Source organism: Labrus mixtus, chromosome 20, assembly GCF_963584025.1.
Source record: "Labrus mixtus chromosome 20, fLabMix1.1, whole genome shotgun sequence".
Taxonomy (NCBI): domain Eukaryota; kingdom Metazoa; phylum Chordata; class Actinopteri; order Labriformes; family Labridae; genus Labrus; species Labrus mixtus.
In genome coordinates, this window is record NC_083631.1 from 965,605 (window position 1) to 986,200 (window position 20,596).

A 20,596-nucleotide genomic window follows, 5' to 3' on the forward strand; every position below is an offset into this window, starting at 1 on the left:
ACAAGAGTGTGACATTTGGATTTTTCCTATTTCCACAAAACTGATCCTTAACTTTAAATTTGCTTCCCGGATTCATGTCCTCTCAGAATTGAACTTTAAAAAAATCCAATATTTTATGAACACCACAACACTTTTTCATTTTTGTGAAACCATGTTTTTCTTATTTGTGTGTGTAACACTAGTTTCAAATTAAATACCTGCAAACTCAATGACATATTTAAGCATGATAATATTTAACTACAATGTTAAAAATTGTTCAAATTTTACCTGATAGACTTCAAAACATTATATTTTATGTGACATAAACACATACACAGGGAAAGTCTGCTTTATTATTAATCTAATTTATTATGAAAGTAACCAGATTAAATCCTGTACAAATTGTCAATAGAGAAATAAATTGTTTTGACTGATTTGACCATTTGGTAACCTATGCAAGAACAACAATACATAAACCTGACTTAACGTCCTCCATAGACATCGTTACATACAGCCACAACCATTTTATTCTAATGCAAACTGCAGCCACACAAATCAGACAATGTAAAGAAAATGTAATTTTACTCTCTTGCCAAACTTCATTGAATGGACTTGTATGCATGTCTAAGAATTGTAAGGTCCATCGAACAAAAAGTGAATAAAGACAAACCACATGCTTATCTTTGGACAAAACAGCTAATTTAATGAATACTGATTTTGTGGCGTTTAGGTATTTAACAGGAGATTTATAAGGTCATTTATTGAAAAAAAAACTTGACAAATCAAATGTCTGAAAATACTGTTTCACTGCATCAACACCTTTGAACCTAATCATCAGAGATGACTTTAAATTAAATACATTTTGATGGACAGATTAGAGACAATGAACCCCTGCTCACAGGCAAGTAAAATCCCCAAAACTGTCGTCCTGCCTTTCTAATGGTCACCAAAAGTCACTTTGTAGTCTCCTTCAATTTGTTTTGAATTATTTTTTGTTGTTTATTTTACACTTGTTTTTTGTTGTGTTCTGTTTCTTTCTGCTAGTATTTCACTTTAAAGACATCTCTTCTTTTTAATGTGTTTGTGGTTGTTCTTTGTCTTTTTGTGACTATCTTTGCTCATATTGTGTTTTTCTCTTGGCTTGATTTACTTTCCAACAACAAATGCTCTGTGCCAGAGCCCACTTGCCAACTTTGGTCCCATGGGTCTTTGCCTACAAGGTTTTATCAACTTAACCTATATCGACATTGAGGTTCTTTTACATTTGATACATTGCTAAAACAGAATCACATTTATTTGCATGTCACTGAGGAGTAAAGCAAATTCTTCTGTACAGTTGAAATACCCTTATCAAGGGCTGGTTCATTTGCATGTCTCATACTGTATATCTCTACTTCTTTCTGTCTATTTTGCTCATCATGGCTTTGACATCGATGGGAGCAGCGGCAGCAGCAGCCTTGGCCTTTTCTTCCTCTTCCTGCTGCCAGAGGAGGATGGGATGGATGCCTAGACTTCGGTTCTGAGCATTTTGGTCCAGCTGAGATTGGCTTGGGTGGAAACAAGAAAGGTGATTAAGTCAGAATCATTTTTGAAGCCTCTTTTCCTTAGGAATTAAAGTATTCTTAGAGTTCTTCAGTCCATTTAGAAACTCCTAGAAGGGATCTGTTAAGGCACTAACCTGAAGTTATGAGCCTCGGGGTTCAGTGCTTTCTTCTGCATTTCTTTGTACACTGGTGACTTGAGGTAACGGAAGAAAGTATCCTGTACCAAAGAAAGCAGAAGACACTGCAGGTTACCAGGTTCCTTTTTTTGATATATAACATCTGGTTAGACTTTTAAAACAAAGTAGAGAAGTAAGCAAATCTATATAATAAATGCACATTAAACATTTCTTGCCACCTTTTTTTTTGTCATTCAACAAAAAATCAACATGAAGTTTACATGGGGAAAAGTTTTCAGTTGGGCTAGGTTTATTTACTAAAAAGATGTGGTAAGGTTTAAGACTAGATCATGGTTTGGATTTGTTTAAGTTCTTAGGTATGTAAAGAATGTAACCAGCATACTTTTGTTTTGTAATAAACCTTTGAACAAAGATTAAAAAAAAAAAAAAACTTTTAATATAAAAAAGAAAGAAAAGTAAAAAAATAAAAATAAACGTTTTATATGTTAAGTGTTGGTAACACAGAATCATACCTAATCACCTTTCTGAAACTCCTGGCGCGGTTTTATGCATACATCGCCATCCTGTCCCAATATTTATTGTCGAAACAGAGATTTACAGATGTTCAAATGATTCGGTCATCACTTAAGGTATGAAGTAACTACTCTTTAAACCCTCGTAAATCTCAGGCTCTATTTGCTCCAGGGCAATAAGTTGACAGACCCACCTTCTTCATGAGCAGGAACACGTGTGTCTGGGCTGCTTCCAGCACGTAGCGGTGCGGGTGGTCCAGGCCTTTAACTGTCAGACCCATTGTCCTGCCATCGATGTTGATCCAGCGGGGGGCACCAGGGGCCAGAAAAGTCCTGATCACACAGACTCTCAAGATCATTATCATTATGTATTGCTTATATTTAGGGCAGGTATTATAAGTTTTCTTCTTCCTGCTCCTGTTTGCTCATGGACAGTGTTTCAGCATTATGAGATAAAAATATTTTTTGTTGTGTATTATGGTGTTGAAACCATACACTGAATTGAGCAAATAAATCAAATATGAAATTAAATGAAATATTTGAAGATATGTTAAGTTGTAGTCTACTGAGCAGAATGGCTGCCATAGTAAACACTCCTTACATAAATAGTTTCTGACACATAGATTAACAGTCCCATTTATGTTTCTTACTTGAAGATGGTCTCAGCTTTTGTTGACATGGAGGATGCAGTACCCCACTTAAGTTCTTCAGCTGCCTCCCAAAAAGCCAAGTTCTCCCCTGGGACACACAAATACACACACATTTGTTTACATTTGGACACTAATATATAACCTGTCATTTCCCAGATTAGGCACCAGAAGACTGAGTCGTTTTATTAGTTTGAGGTAGAGTGTGTTCTTCCTTTGCTTTCTAAAACCATTTTGTGTGTTGCAGTAAGTACTTACAAGGAAAACTTTCAAAATGGCAGCAGTATTTAGTCTTGATGTGCATGTTCATATCAGATTGTTTAGATTGTGTGTGTCATATCAAACAACATTGTTCTTTATCAGTTTACAGAAAAACTCTACATACATCATGTTCATTGTGTTTCATAAAGGAACTGAAAAATGTATCTGAAATCTGAAATAAGAAGAGCAAGAGTATTTCAATAAAGAATCTGTATTGTTAGCTCAGTATTTTTCCTAGCTCAACCCCATGTTATTTGGTGCCCTCACATTTGGCTATTTCATTTTGGCCATAGCAACTTTTATGTCATTCAGCATTGATATACCCTGTTGTCCAACATTGTAGACATATTTTGTGCCATCTAGTGTTAGCAAAAGCACAGTGCACACATGAAATGAAAATATAAGATGGCAGCCGTCCCTGCCAAATTCAAGTGCCAAGCGAGCTCTGGTAATGCAGAATTAAGCAACACTAAAGAACCAATGGCACTCAACGACATACCACTGAACTCCTTCTTGAGGAAGACCTTGAAGTCATCTCGGCCTCTCAGGTCGCTCAGGAGCTCAAAAAAGCTAAAGGACCAGCGCTCCACTCGCATCTTAGTGGGGGCATCAACTCTGGATACAAAAAAAGAGGCAGAATTTGTCACAATGCAAATTGTCCACAATGCACTGTTATGGACAGACACATTTGAACGAAGCAACAAAAAAAATGTAATCTTTGGAATGGTTCATCTTTTTGAAGTTTTAATATCTAAGGTCATCAATCCTTTCTTTGTTTGTATGGGCCTCGATAACTGTTCCCTCACAGCTAATCAGAAAATGCTACAAATCCCTTCAACTATGTGTAGCTTCACTAGAAGTTACAATAATAGAGAAAAAGCCCTGCTAGAGAGGTTGTGAGGAACTAAGCTCAGGAGGAGATTAATAAATGGTAAGAGCTCACACTTACCCATTCACACACATAGCACATCTTGCGGAAGCAAATTGGGGTTCAGTGTCTTGCCCAATAAGGACACTTTGACATGTGACTACAGGAGCTGGGGACTGAGCTCCAACCTTATGGTTTAAAGACAACCAACTTTACCACTGAGCCACAGCCCCAAAGACAGAAAACAGCCATCCAAACCATTCCCACTAATCTACTACCATCTTATTCTAAGCTACTTGTTATTATAGGAGGTGAACCTGTTCATTGTCTGCTAGATAAAGGATCTATGGTTACCGTTTATTTTGTTTGTTTTGTTGCCATGCATTTTTACGTAACCCTATGTTCTGTCCACAGTTTCATCTGCAGGCTGCTGACAGGATAGAAATGATTGAAGTGGGCTATGTAGAGTTGTATGAGGAAGTGTTGAGCAGGGTAGTAACACAGTGGGGTGTCAGTAGCCTAGTGGTTCATGTGCACGTTCTATGTACATTCTTCTAAAGCAGGCACGGCCCAGGTTGGAATGCAACCTGTGACTCCTTTCCTCTAGTTTGCCATAAAAAGTTATTTAAAAGAGGCCAAGATCTGTTGTCATTGAAATGATACATTTTCCTCTAGAATAAAAAGCCATAGACAAAAAGTTAATTCTTCAGGCCTCACCTTCTCATATTGAGGTTCCAGTATGTGTCGTTGTCTGATAGCCAGGGGTTGCTGGGTAAACAGGGTGCCAGGAATGGGTCGTGGTTTTTGTAAGTTGTGATGTACTTGACCAGTCTGTAGAAATAGAATTATAATGAGAATAGAAAAGAATCATTTGAACCCCGCTGTCAACGTTTCCAAACTTATCTAGCCAATACAATTAAAAATAATCACTAATAACTTATCCTGTTTTTTGTTATTTCAAGATCTTTTATCATACAGTATATGGTAATACAGATATAGATTTGAATGTTACCATTTAATTACAGCATGATGAATCTGAATTTCACGAAAATGCCAATAAACAATTTGGAATCCCGAGGAAGATACCCAAATAGATAAGAAATTAGAGGAACTTACGCTCCAAGGGACACACTGGATTTGACCTTTGACCTCATGATGGCTTGTTGAAAGAATATGTTCTAAAGAAAAAAAGAAAAACAAAGGTAATTTTGCAGAAGTCTTGTCAAAATGACTAATGTCATAAGGCCAAAATTGCTGCTCACTGCTGATGTTTTCAATGTCAGAAACATTTAAAGCTTCAACAATCAGCAATGAAAATAAGCAAGTGTGTAGATGTTGGGTCTGCCGTGATCAAATCAGAAAACAGGGTGGGTATTCTTAGATTCAATTATTTAATAAATAAATACAGTGGCTTACCATGCGTCTGTACTGGTCAAAGCTGATTTTCTGAGAGACAAGAAAAAAGAGCTGTGAAAAAAATCTGCTTGCAGAGGAGGATGAAGCACTTGAGGCACTGAGGCTACTGTATACTTGGTGTCACACCTATTGAAAACCACTATGAAAGTCACAACTGAAGCACACATAGTCAGGTGGGGCATAACAGGGTAAACAGTCCCTCCAAGATAAAATGAAGGTAGAGTCTTATTTTCATAAAATCTAATCGATACGATTCATTTTATCCATAAATCAATACATCTGCATTGGCTCCTCAGAAAAAAAGAATCGAAATTTCATAGATCCTGACGATCTCTTTAATGAGTGATTTTATTCATTTATTCAGGTTAAGCTTTTGATTGTGGCCACTTTAGTACAGAATGATTGCTTGAATAGAGTTCAAGTTTGAGTTATGATTCAGTTTGTGTCTAGTTGATTCAATATCACTTATAACAAACACTAACTCTATTTTCCTTGAAGAGACTGACTAAAGACTACGTGTAACCCATATTTATATGAGAGCAGTTTACATACAAGTATTAGAAGCTGGGTAAACTACTGTACTTTATGTCATTTTTTAACACACAGTGTTCTCATATCTTCATCAGTGTGTGGAGATCTGTTGGAGAATACAAAAAAGACAGAACAAGAAAATACAAGCAATGAAAATTCAGAACTCGAAAATACAAGTTCAAATCGAGCCTGTTCTCAAAAACTCAGTGGTCATGATTGTGTTAGATCCCTTACAGCTCTTGTGCTCCCACAGTTCAGCAATTTTACAGTATAAGCAGAAAAGTAAGGTAGGGTTGCATTTACATATCAACAGAATTTTTTTGTCTTGATCTATGGCTTTTTGAGACATTATGTGCAGTAAGAGAGCAGAAGATATTTCATTTAAGTGAAACTGAGAAAACTACGATATTAAAATACAACATTAAAAGCTACAAGAATGATATGGAGTGACTTTAAATCCATTTTGACATGTTTGAGATTGTATGTTTGAAATTATATATTTTCATGTACTATACTGTACTTATAGCCTATTTAACCATATTGTACTGCAATGTATTATCATTTATATTACTGCTATTATTATCATACAGTATACTCAATGTACACTTCTCTCTATATACATATTCATATTATACAATACACACTGTACCATGGCAATACCATCTTACTATGAATATTGTGTCTCAACTGCTGTGCTATATTCTATTATTATTGATTACCATTGATATCATGTCACCATTTGATTTCAACAAGCATTACCAACACAGCACAGAATTTAAAACTTAAATTAGAAAAGCTAACTTGCGTTATTATTAGTTTGAGGCCTGGTTACATGTGTGATGTCAAAAGGAATGCAAAGAACTAAAAGCAAAAGCAAGAAAAGGAAAGGACAAGCACTGGAAGGCATATGTGAGAGAGACTGAGAGTGTCAGGGAGATTCATTCTCTTAGTAGACATGTTTACAGAGTTCAGTTCAGCAGAACTACACTAACTTGTATTGCTTCGCTTCAGTAAATTCTGTGTTTGTCTATGCATGTATGTTGGTGCATGTGTGATCGAGTCTGTTTGTGTGTGTGTGTGTGTATACTGACCTGTTACCTCATCTGTGTTGGGATCAATAAGACGCTCTGGGCCAACATCCATGGCACTGTGAGTGCGACGCTGGACAAATATACAGGGAAATGTGTATAAGTATATAGAACAAGGTATTACGGACTTCCTGATATGTGTGCTTATGCATGTGTGTGTATACATTTGAGTACATATTATATATTGGAGGAGTATATTAAAGTATATTACATAAAAGTTCCTGCAGCAGTATACAGCAGAGTCACACACTCACCGGTGGCCTGTTTACTATCCAGTAAGCCCTCTCCTGGCAGTCAAACACCACACGATCTGGCTTCTTTCTCTCCTTACCAGCCCTAACACGCACATAAACACGCACATGTGCAGATAAACAGAAAGAATGGTAAGAATGACAGAATTTAAAAACGTAACTAGATGAAGATAGTCTCAAAATGCTAGTTTTGTTGATAGATTGCTTAGATAAACTAATTAAATGTACAGTTAACTTCCTGTATATACTAACACGCAGCCTGTTTGCCAAATTAAAGGGAAACCACAGAGTATCTTCTAAAGGTTTATATTCACCATTTTTTAAAAGCACCAGTGCCTTGGCATCAATTATAGAAGACTCCTAAAATAACTGGAGGGAAGAACAACATATTTCTAAAAAATATTTCCAAATGACTTATTCCAGATAAGAGCCCAACTGGTTTAAGGTCGGATTACTGTTAATGCCAATGAAAAAAAGCTTTGATACTCATCAAACGCTCATGCTTTAGACGGGGGCATTTTTTTCCCCAGAGATACCACTCTCACCAACAAAGAAATGTTTTATCATGAGATTAATGTGACCCCTTAAGAGGGAAATTACCTTTCCCCCTAATGGGACAGGTTGACCCAATGGGAAAGGGAAAATAGAGCTTTTAGATCTATAGAGGTCAGACAGTCAGGTGTTTTGTTTTAATATGTCAGCTTTATGTAGTACATTTGGCCTACACAATTTTATTTCAATTTTGGTTCCAACCTTTGACATTTTTTAATTTTTAAAACTAAAGCTCTTATAATGTTACACCTGTTTCACCTACTTGTACTGCTCTGTTGCCTGCATCACAATGAAATCCCACTTGTGGTTCAGCAATTCATGGAGGTGGTTGTAATGTGCCTATAACAGAATACAGCATCAAGCAGAAAATTGATATTGATGGCACACACAAAGAGATTTGATTTAAGTGAGGGACTAGTTTCATGTAGTCTTGTCGTGTAGTGAACTGAATTACATATGTGAAGCTGAAGTAGCTGCATTTATTGCAACACACATGGGGGGGTTTATGTGCACAAACCTGTTCATAGGGTTCCAGCATGCCTTTCTTGCGGATGTTCCTCTTTGCCAGGTAAATAGCTACATTTAGAACAAAAAAAAACAAAAATTAACCAAAGACATTACTAAAAGGAAAAGAAATAAAGCAAACTGAAAACTTGACAAACCTTCTTAATTGCAATTTTAGCTACATTTTTTTATATAGCTCTACATATTTCTATTGCTATGTTCCCTCATAGCACGTTGAACTGATCAGGTGAGAGTACAATGCAGTCATGCTCCTCATGCAGAAATGTCAAGCATTTTGGGATTTGCATTCAAAAGAAAGATCCTCCTCTTATCAAAATGCAAGTTGTTCTTAACCATGTCACTCAAAGTACCAAAAAAATAATTGTATTCACAGATAGTCATGTTCTCATGAACCCTCCACACCATACGACATACGATACCCACCATAGTCACTGTCCTCTGCAACCCATTTCTGTGCAGGCCAGAAGTATGGGGTCTGAAAAAGCGTAGGCAGTTTTAGTGATCCAAAGTGCAGAAAGAATACAGGTCTATAAATAATAGCTGCAGCATCAGAATAGCCTCTTGATGAAACTTGATGAAAATACTTCATTCATCATTTGCTTGACTAACAGGTTTTGGCTGCCATCTGCTGTGTGTAAAGTTTCAGGTCCAGGTAAGGCTTTGGTTGCTTGTTACCTGTTACTATTGCTTAAAAAACATACTTAACATTATATTGTTAGCTTTATATTTGATGACTTTTCCTGTCTTTATGAGAAAACTAATTTTGGGGATTCTGGTTTGGTTAAAAAGCAGTTAAATTGCATTGTCCCTATTTAATAAATTAAATTCAATACATTCCTCATCGCAGGTTCAACTCTCTATCTCGACACATGGCGACCACCACCACCACCCCCAATAAATTATCATAATTTTGAGAGGAATTTTTCAGAATTCTGCTATAGATAATGTCCCTTCACTTCAGTTTTGGCTTTCAGAGAGCCAAGCTATAAATGTGAGACTAAACTCTGAAGCTATAACTGAAAATCAGCTCCCCGTGGCTCGATGAGCAGTAGAGCCAACAGGGGATGATAAAATGAAATCAAGGCATCTTTTTTTTTTCAACTGCAATCAAAGTCAAAATAATTTAGGAAAAAAACTGTACTTGGAAATAATTCAAAGTAGTAAATGCAATTCATCATGATTGCATCAGCAAATAACATATCCATCAATCATGATAATATTTTCTTCCTGATCCCACCTTGTACCCAAGTGATCAGAGAGGCACCAGGTGAGCCTGAAGAAAAGTGTTTTCACACTTAACTCCAAGTTGTTCCCCCGCTGTTGATTTCATGATTGTAAAGTCAATAGTCTCAGGTCTTGGGTCTGGTTTGTGTTTAAGACTTTGCAGTACCAGGGCACTGAGACGTACCACAATCTGAGTGCATAATGATAAAAGCAAAATCTCACTACAATGAAACCAAAACATCATCATCAAGCTATGGGACTAGTGATAGTGCTGTTTATGTCTCAACACATCCTTGGTTAATGAAATTCCTCTCAAAATTCAGTTTCCCTGTGATGTTACAGTAAAGTGCACCATATATTCCAATCATGGCAGGAGGAGGAAGAAAGTTTTACCTGGAAACGGTAAAGGCTTGCATCATTGCACATGACCAGCTTCTTATGATTCTGCAGGGGGTAGATGTAGCCATAGGCCACTAACATGGTGCCAAAGACTAGAGCCTCTGAATCAAAGACAGGAAGAGAGAATGGATGAGGACATAGACAACATGGAGCTAAATCTTCTTCTGAAAATGACATACATAAAATACAATTACATGATTTAGTTCACTTTAAATCATTTAAATTGATAGTACCTTCTGCAGTGCTCTTCATCTTGTTGGCAATCCATGCAATGACATCCTTACCTGTGTGAAGCACAGATAAGAGCTGAAAGTCTGCAAAGACTTCACACTAATTTGATCAAACTCAGGATCAGTTTTTACTGTGCATCAGTTTTATTGCAGTTAAAAGTGCTTTTATATTAAGACGATAAGGTCTAGAGACACTCGGGAGCAATTTATTATTTTAAAAGCAAGGGCTTAAATCTTTATTTATGTCTGAGTTTTCCAAAATACCGGCATTACAAATCTAAATTGTATCTTTAAAAATCATTGTTATATTACAGTAATGTTTAAAGTATTAGAAAAGATTGAGCCTGGAGTGTGTCACAGAACTTTTCTTTAAGAAAACGCATGTATGTGTGCTTGTGTGAGCCTTTGCTCCAGCTCTGGTTGCTCAACTTCAGTTTTTTTTCCTTCATCAGTCTGCAATTTGAATCTCTCTTGTTAGAGAGATGACAAATGACAAATGACACAAATGACACAACCGGATACATGAAACCCCACATCATTATTTTCTCAAAGCTTTAAAAAAGATGACTCAAAATCAGAAGCAGTACTAAGAGCACATAGCTTGCCCGAATACGAGGAAGTGATTGCCGCCAGTCATATTTCTGTCGAGTGCATTGTTGATGAACTGAGTTTTAAATAACTATTCATCTAGAGCCTAATTGTTGGCTGTCTCCTCCTCTCTAAAAATTGACCCTACATAATTACTGAAAGAAACGCAGAATACATAATAAACTTTATTTAATAATAATAAAGATGTTATTCATAATAAATCAGTGTCTCTATGATGCTTAGGTGGACACAGCATGTCTCTACAAGGTGCCCACCCTTTTAGAGGTTGAATGATCAGTTGAGGTCCCATTCACTCCAAAACAGATGACCTGGAAAGGACCTAGAAACTAAGACTTAGACACTGTATAAAACCTATGTCTATGTATCTATGTTCATAACCAACCATTGAAGCTCTGCAGTAGGGCTCTAAGGGCTGGATCTTCCCCTAAATTTAGCTTGACTTGTTTCTCTTATAAGTTCAGGTTCAGTCACTGTTTTCAGAGTTAGATACTCTCTTTAAAAACAACATTGACCTGACTTGAGAGAAAAAGTAATCACCTGTTGTTTTTTTCTGTCTGACTGTTTCTCCATCACCTAGCAATTAAGGAAAACGCTTATAAAGATGCATGTTGCAGGTAAAACATGAGACTAGGTAGGCTGATACAGGAGCCTGGTGTTCACTTAACTTTTCAAAAGAAGAAGTAGTTCAATCTTTGTTTTGAATACTCGTCTGATTTGTCTTTCAAAATTCAGCATCAAGAATTGAGAAGAGTAAAAGTTCAACAATGTTTTTTCAACTGGTTTTCATTAAAAGCACAGAAACCATCATGACATCTAGTTAAAAAACGGAGAGGATGATGGAGAGATTTAGTAATCTGGCATCATCAACCAGTAGACATGACAACAGCAGTGAGTAACTATAGGTAACAATCATTCCACATGAATCACACAGCTTGGCCAGTGCTTCACCTTATCATTTGAACGGTTTCTCCTGCAGAAGGTGCTTAGACTGACAGCATCTCTGTTCACATGGGAGGTTTGTCCCCAGTATGCTGACCTTTCCCTCACTGGACTAAGACTGGATTAAAAAACCACTTTGGTTCCTAAAGTACCGCCCAGATCTCATCCAATTGTGGGCTGCTTTATTTATCCTGCGTTAGCGGCTTAGACAGTGAGGCAGCCAGTCTGTGTGTTCACTTTGTACCACTGTTAGTCAATAAGGCACCGAAGGTATAAAGGTTAAATGTTACCTGAGTTATTTTTATTTTTACATGAATGTTATGTTACTGGATCAAATTCATTCTTCAGTATGGTTATTCTCTACCTTTATGTGTTGGATTTATTTTTTATTCTGCAAACATGTTGAAAAAAATAGATCTGCTGTTAAAAAGGATTTTCAGTGGTTCTCAAAGTGGGGGTCGGGACCCCCTGGGGGGTTGCGACCACCAAAAGATGGGTCTCTGGATTCCTTCCAATAAAAATAATAAAAACTGAAAATCATGAAATACCCATTATTGTAAAAATAATTTTAAAAAGTATTACAGTTTCAATGCGCTGTGTGTGTGATGGTGTGTGTGTGTGTGTGTGTGTGTGTGTGTGTGTGTGTGTGTGTGTGTGTGTGTGTGTGTGTTTCAGTCTCACCAGAGATGACATGTGGGATGGTTGAGACGTTGAGTTTCTGCTCTGAGCCTTTGACACCACTTTTTTGGTCCTGCATCTCCACCACAATGGCCTCCAGCTGAAAGACGAAAGACAATTTATTCATTTGAACCTACACCTACGTATAATATGAATATTTAGACACACTAGAAACAGTTGCATCAGATTTCTATGATAGAAGGTATTCATCTCAATTTTTCATCAGCTTCTTTGGTGAAGAAATATTTAAAAAAGTTTTCCAATAGAATTTCAATAAGAACATGACTTAAAAAATACTATACTATTTTTCTTTATTGTGAATGGAAATGATAAACAATAAAACAAATTAATCTAAAAAATAAACACATTTTTTAGTCATCAAGGTTACATGTAAAACAGAGGCCATTTCATTATAAAAAACAGTCTATCTTGCCTGTGGGTGATCATGTTTTAAATGGATTGTGTATGGAACTCCTCAACTCTCTCAAATGGTCAATGTTAAACTAATCTAAATTACAATTGTGACATAAACATTTCAAATAAAATGAGATTGCAATATGAATAAACTCTGACAGATGTTTTGGTTCATGCTAAATAATTCAATTATTTTGTCAGATGTCTGTTTTTTATTATAGAATATTTTTCTAAATGTTTCATTTAAAACTTAAATCATACCACGTTTGATAAAGACACGTTTCATTTCATGATGTCAATTTTCATGACAGTAGTGTTGTCAATGGTCTCTTCACCTTTCAGCCCGTTTTATACACTTTACCTTCTTAATCTGATGGGATCAACAACTGCATGATTTAGCCACTAACCTCTAGTTTGTTGTTAAGATATGCGTTACATCAAAACAATCAATTACACGCTGCGCCAGAGGTAGAAATGGTTTACACTTCCTTCCTTCCTTCCTACAATTCCCTTTAGTCTCTGATGTAATCTCAGTTCTGGAGTTCAGTGCTTGTTGGAAAGACAGCGACAGGTCTTTAACAAAGTAATTTCCTCTCGATCCAGCTGACAAAGATAACCATTTTAGTCTCACAATATTCACTTTGGGGACTATGGAGCAAAAGTATTGGCCATAAAATTCAAGGAACAATATGAAAATTAACAAATTAAAATATTATAAAAAGTTATACTTGAACACTTTATTCAGATGTTTGCAGTTGTAAACATCTGATTAAAGTTAACTTTACAATTGGGTTCTTGCACATCAATATTTGAAATGTTGTGCAACATCATACCAGTGTCCCAGTAGGACTTTACTCCACCACATTTTTGACAGCAATACTAGCCTCTTATTTTGTTATACTTTATTTTCCAAATGTGAAGCACCAATATGACAAATAGCAAAGTAAAACCACTTGTAAAAAGGCATATATAAAGCATGCTATATAAAAAAAACAAAAAAACAATTAACAAGTAACAAGTAACAACAAACAAACAAACAAACAAACAAACAAACAAACAGATAAACAGACAAACAGACAAAACAAAACAAAAACACTGCTACCCATACTTTGACTCCAGGTTCCACAACTGGGACCAATAGCATGAGATTAAGTTCAAGTAAATACAGTAGGAAGCAAGGAAGTAAGAGTTCATGTTTGGTAAACAGTCAAATTAGATTTCTTAGACATAATACATGATTCATTGAGAAAGCAGATTTAGAAATACAAGACATTCTACCAATAAAAAGTAACTGATAGCCAGCAGTTTACAAAACATAGCAAAGACAGTGACATAGAAATGAATAAATAAAAATCGCACAAAGAGTAAGGAAATTTGTGTTTGGTAGATTATTTCTTTGTTGTAACAATGCTTCTGGGCAATAAATCTTGTACCGTTGGAAAGTCTGTTTATTTCCTTTTTAAATGGTGCCACATTTTTCAGGAACATGCATTAGTGGGATGAGCAGCAGAGCTGAGTATTTGGGTTGCACTCATGAAAAACTTACCAAATCTTCTCTGCCAATGCCAATCAGCTTATTCTACTGTCGCCATTGACTCTTGTTTTTTTAGCTTCTGATACCCCAGGTGTGCGCATGGGCCCTGCTATAGTGGTCAGTTGCTGTCTGCTCCAAGCGTGCCATGGTTGACTGATCTTGATAGGGCCCATGACATAGGGCTACTTCAAGCTGGTGTTCTGCACAGCCAAGTTGCAGCATTATTTGGAATGAGCCCTAGTACCATCTCCAAACTGAAGGACAAGTTCCATATAATGGGGGATGTCAGGGACAGGCCGAGAAGTTGGCGTCCCAAGAAGACTACACCCCAAGAAGACAGTTTCCTAACCTTGTCAGCACTTAGGTAGGTAGTCTTCTACAGATTTGCAGTCAAGGTTTGCAGGACGATATGGCCAACGGCTCTCTACCTGCCACGACTGCCCTTCACCATCAGGCCCATTTGCACTTGTGTCGGCAACACGTGCACTGGAACCTGAATATGTGGAATAGTGGTGTGAAAAATGACAAAATTGCTAAATGTTTACATGTTGGGCCAAAAAACATTTAAACGTTAAAACGTTTTTTGTTTTTATTGAACTTAATTTATTCATAAAATGATGCAGGCAGGCTCCTGTTTGTTAAATGAATACATTTTTAAATTGCCAATATGTCTTGTTTTTTCAGACTTCAATCATCCAATCAACTACACAACACTAAGCAAGAGTCAAGAGCAAAAAATGCTGTTTGGAATTGGCAGAGGAGATTTGGCAAGTTTTTCATGGGAGCAACCCAAATACTCAGCTCTGCTGCTCATCCTACAAATGCATGTTCCTTACAAATGTGGCACCATTTAAAAGGGAAATAAACAGGCTTTCCAACAGTACAAGATTTGTTGCCAAGAAGCATTGTTACAACAAAGAAATAATCTACCAAACACAAATTTCCTTACTTTTTGTGCAATGTTTTATACATAAAAAGTGTACTTCCTGTGTTTGGTTGTTGACTACTCTTGATATCTATGAGTAAACAATCTATTTGCTGTGCATACGTTAATCAAGACTATACTTTCTTTTCTGTTTTTATTAAGCTGTGGTGCATCATCTTTATGGCTATCCTCCCCTACTTTCTACATAGCATCTTTGATCCATGACAAGAGGCTTATTTCATGAAGTCCTCTGATTTTATACATTAACTGCTCCATCACATTCACTTTTTCAGTAAGTTCCTTCCATTCTTTACACTCGGGCTAACTTTCTGAAGCCAATTTTTTGTTTTCTAATACAGGACAGGACCAGAAGATATGGATACATTCAGCACGGTGTTCTCCGCAGTCTCTCCAGCATTTTGGCATTAGGGTAATGTTGGAATTTAGCTTGTTGAACCGGAGTTATAAAATATCTCATCTGGAATTTCCATGCATATTATCGCTAAAACTGAGAAGCCTTTGTCTTATGTGATGATAGGCTTATATGTTTCCAATCCGTCTTCGAAACATTTACATGAAGTTTCCCATGCCATTGCACTTTTTCTCTCAATTCTTGTGATTTCTTATTACTTTCTTAAATGTTATACAGTACTGAGATTTGATGCTTGACCTTCTCACATTTATAGTTTTATAGTATTTTTTTTATTTTTTTTTAGTAAAAACAGAATCAGGGAATTAAAATCTGTAATTGTTTTCTTTTTTGTATGCCAGTTTTCTCAATAGTTTCTGACTTGTAAATATCTAAAAATATGAGAATGTGGCAAACTAAATTCTTTTTTTAGGGATTCAAAGTGAATAACTCCTTTGTCATCTAAAAACTGTCCAAATATAATAAATATAATATTAGCCTCGTATTAGATCATATTTCACATAAAAACATATAACCAGCTCCTAAAATATGAGGCAATGCTTTCTCTTTAGTAAGAGCAGTATAGAAAAAGAAAAATAGTGTTATTTCCTTGGTCAAATCCAGTGAAAACACTGAACTGTAGGACCTTTTTTGGACAATAATTTACATGTAGAGATACATGTGATAAGCTTACTTTCACTCTCCCAGACATTATAATGCATCCTTACAGAGAGATGCTTCTCACTCAACGTTATGTGTACGCCCACCTTAATTGATTAAATCAACCTCTTTGATTATACCTTAATTATATTTAAAATCTTTGCAATACAATTAAGATGATGCCTGGCCAGCTAAAGGCAGAGGCGATTTTGGCAGTTGCTAATTGTATATGTTCTAGGGGGCGCTTGCTTTAGCCTTTAAATGTGGCCCTGAGTATAATGATAAATAGAAGTGTACTGCCAGAATGACAACTTCACTGCTTTCTGCTCCACTTGTATTACCACTGTTTCTCTCTCTCTCTCTCTCTCTCTCTCTCTCATTTCTTTATCCACTAACTTGCAATGCAACAGCCGCAATGCAACAGCAACAAGAGAGAAGGGAAGTTCAGAGTGTGATTAATATGACGTAACTTCTCGCCCTTCTAAAGATGGAAAGGCAAGAAGTTAGCCTCAGTTAGCTTTTGTAGTAACTTCTCAGTAATTCTGTAATGATGATTTGTCTTCATCACAAGTAGGTGCTTTTGTTTAACTACTGAGCCTTACTCATTTGGTCCTATTTTTGTGTGACACAGACAGATAAACAGTGGTGACATGATGACAAAGAGGGAGTATGATGGGGCCAATAAATTTTGACCTGTCTCAGGCATCAAAAAGGTTCTACCCTGCTCCGACCATTATTTATTGTGTGGTTAATATTTTAATTATTTAGAGAATTAATAAAGTTGGCAATTCAACCTTGTTACACTATACAAATTACAACATTTAAAGATAAATAGTCACACTATGCAACACATTTTTAGGTTATTGTATAAGAGTTGTTGTATAATGACATTTGGAATGTATCTCACTTATCTGCTTCATTTCCATTGCTATTGTATAAACTATATATTTGAGTGTCAATTTTCTATACCACAAATCTGTCTGTTGCATTATTGATTCAGTGATATCAAAGTTAACATCATCATCTAAGGACAGAACCAGCTGAGGGCAGGGTTATGCTACTTAACTGACCCTCACCCTGCAGTAACACCTGGCAGCAGAGCAGTAAAGCAGCAAAGCTAATTGGCTTTAAAGTAGAAGTAGAGATTATCTCTAACAAGCCCCTGCTCTCCTGAAAGCAAACAAATCATGTGCAAATCTCTACATACAGGTACTCAATGAGATCTCTAGTTCTAAAAGGAAACAATAATGAATGTATTTCTAAAATCACAGAGAAAGGGATAATTTACAGCTGAGCATCTTACTGTACAAGGAAGGCAATAAAAGCAAATGTCTGTAATCGAAATAAATTGAGTTGAATTTAGCTTTAAAAGTATTATGAGCAATTGATATGTCTGTAATCATTTAGACATGTCTGATCCAAATACAGCAAAACATAAACATCAATAATGATGATGATATCCACTCACCTTTTTGAAGCAGTGCATACGGGGCCGAAAATGTTGACCCCGGTCCTGACGGGCTGTTCTTATTGTCATATTTGCAGGTGAGTAAAGACCAAATCAAATGGAAAATAAAATGTTTTTTAAAAACAAAAATCCAGTTATAATTTCAGTAGTTTCTGACAGAAGAGTTTTTGCCTGCAGTGGTACTGAACAAACAACTCCTCTGTGGGGATTTTAAGACAGGATAGGAAGGATAGATTTATCCACCAATCAGCTGTTAGAATCCTCTGCTCTCATCTCTACGTACTTTGTAGCCTTTCTCTGTGACTCTTACATTGGCTTCTGTGGTCAAGCAAGATCAAGCGACAAATCTTGAACAATTTGTTTAGGGTTGCAGAGGGAGTGTTTCACAATCATACATTACTTCATGAATTCATTTATATGTTTAAATTAAATTAATTAAATAACTGTTATTATGTACGGACGCCAGTAGCGTAACACTTTTATTTTCTCAAAATCTGTATTTGTTAATCTCATAATCTAAGGTTAACAATGGTGGTTTTTGTGTGATGATGACTTTATTTCAGCCATTTTCTCAAGATCTTGATAAATTAGCTTGTTACCACAGGAAAACCAATGTTGCTACAATATAAAAAAAATAGAGAGCTCGAGAAAACATCAAAAATGTACAATATCACAGGGAAAAAAGAGTCAAATAAAATATGTACATTCACTTAGGGTTTCCATAGTTTTGAATAAAAAAGATCTAACACATAAGTTGTATGTTGTTGTACAAATTTGTGAAATTGTTGCTGCAATATTACACTTGGATTTTTGATGGATTGATTCCTGTTCTACACCCCTTATGAAATAACCCAGATGTTTTTTTGTTTTTTTTAACTTTGGTACTTTTGAAACCATGGATCATTAAAATAAAAGGGATTGTATCCTTTATAAAAGGTATCAGAAATTTTGAGGGCCATTTGAAAGCTTTAAGAGGTCATTTACTGCACCTCCTCTTCCCCGATTATGCCGAGGAAGGTCTGCAACTCGGCGGTCGTCTATGGCACAGTGCTTCATGCTAACATTTTCTCAAATAAATTCTACAATAGCCTTGAAAGTATTCTTCGCGAAATCGACTGGATATTTAAACATTTATGTGTTTGTCCTTTATAACTGCTGTCGCACGGGAAGGGACGATTCTTTCGACTATTCAATTCAATTCAAAAAACTTTATTTGTCCCTGCAATTCAAAGGCACACAGAGCAGTAAATTAACAACAGTGCAAGTAGACAAAACATTTTAACCTAAATATAAAGTGTCAATTTAAATACAACTTAAAGCTTAAACTTAACTTAAAATACAAAATATAAAGGAGTAGATATAAGTGGACAGTGATCGGACTGACAGATGTAAACAGATATAACCATAACTATGTGCAGTAGTGACCAGATGTAAACAGAACTATGTGCAGTAAACGAGAAATAAATATATATATACAGAGCTATGTGCAAGTAGGCAAATACTAAATGATAAGTTACTAAGGTGCATGGTGAATAATGGAACGAATCAACGGACTGCAGTGTTTCTAGCCCAATTTTTTTAGGGTCGGATCAGTATGCTTGTCATCCCAACAGAAGGGTAGCAAAAAGTAGGACGTATGGACCAGTAATTTTAGGACAACTTTTGACAGTGGAAATGCCACAAAACGCGCGCCGTACCGTGATGAACCGAACTGAACCGCTTGGTGGAAATGGGGCTAGAGCGAGAGGTGTGGTTAGCAGGGTTGGTTGAGCATGCGGTGGAGGGGCCCAATGGGATATCTTTTCATTGAGCCCAGAAATCCTGAACGCCTCTGTGTAAAACTACAGCAAGCAAAATAGCGTAACCTTAAGACTGTAAACAAATGAAAAGAATAAGAAAACTCAAGCCTTCACACATAACCAGAGAAAGAAAGCCAATTCATTCATTTCAATTCTTCCTTTTTTTAAGTTCCTCTTTATGGGCCTGAAGTTCCTCTGTGTCAAGTGGTTGATCACGTTTTTGAGTTATTTTTCTTAAACCCCTAGAACAAGCCAAGAGTCAGATGATAGTTTGTAGGTTACATTTATAGCTACTATAGCCTGTATATATTTTTCAGTAATCAGTTCGTTTGGTATCAGTCCTAAAATGTAATCTATGTATTTATTTACCTACACACAGAAGTGTTTATATCTGTCCAACTGAGTCACTCACAACTAAGAGAGATGTAGCTACAGGAATCTGTGTGACCCGCCCAAAAATCGAAGCGTGGGCGCGCTCATGTACTTTATTATGCGCGTGCCCCGCCCTGAACTGTATCTCTCACTTGTGCTGCGTTCATGGGGATCGGAAATGAGGGTATTTTATTAAGAGAACATAAGCCTACAATAGGTCCCACAGCCCTGGGTGTCATCAACAAAAGATGCTGTTTGTACGTCATTCAATTCAAGTTTTTTTCTGACATCGTTGATATAAGACTCCACATTAAAAAAAAAAACACACACATTTTTAAATCAAGAAAGAGACAGACTGACATCTCAATCTGTTTGGTTAGCCTATATGTGGGTGAAGACACTTTGCTATTTAACGTGCTATTTGTGTGTCTTAATACAAGTTTCCCGCACACTATTTGCACATAATTAACATTGTTTTTGAAACAATACATAGGTATACGCTAAAAATTGTTCAGCCTCAGTTCAGAATTAAAACTTTTACAGTAAGTGATCATACTAAACTTATCAGGCACATCTTAACGTACATACTAATGTGATGCAGAACACCAGCTATGCAATAAATTAT

General features: G+C 36.3%; 1 protein-coding gene and 1 long non-coding RNA gene across 2 annotated transcripts; one reads left to right on the top strand and one right to left on the bottom strand.

Moving 5' to 3' along the window:
* Positions 1–328: 328 nt before the first annotated feature.
* rgs9a (regulator of G protein signaling 9a) lies at positions 329–18,036 on the bottom strand. Its single transcript, XM_061026570.1, has 17 exons — positions 17,801–18,036; positions 12,394–12,490; positions 10,168–10,218; positions 9,929–10,035; positions 8,735–8,786; positions 8,304–8,362; positions 8,049–8,125; positions 7,238–7,319; positions 6,994–7,056; positions 5,365–5,394; positions 5,065–5,126; positions 4,666–4,779; positions 3,580–3,695; positions 2,823–2,910; positions 2,367–2,505; positions 1,658–1,740; positions 329–1,526 (listed from the first exon to the last, which is right to left on the bottom strand). Exons 1-17 carry the CDS (start codon positions 17,867–17,869, stop codon positions 1,370–1,372), a joined length of 1,446 nt encoding a protein of 481 aa, XP_060882553.1. The 5' UTR covers positions 17,870–18,036; the 3' UTR covers positions 329–1,369.
* Positions 18,037–19,030: 994 nt separating this feature from the next.
* On the top strand, positions 19,031–19,271 carry LOC132995278 (uncharacterized). The gene is made up of 2 exons (XR_009677004.1): positions 19,031–19,188; positions 19,222–19,271. It is a non-coding gene; the product is annotated as an uncharacterized LOC132995278 (long non-coding RNA).
* The last annotated feature ends 1,325 nt before the right edge of the window (positions 19,272–20,596 follow it).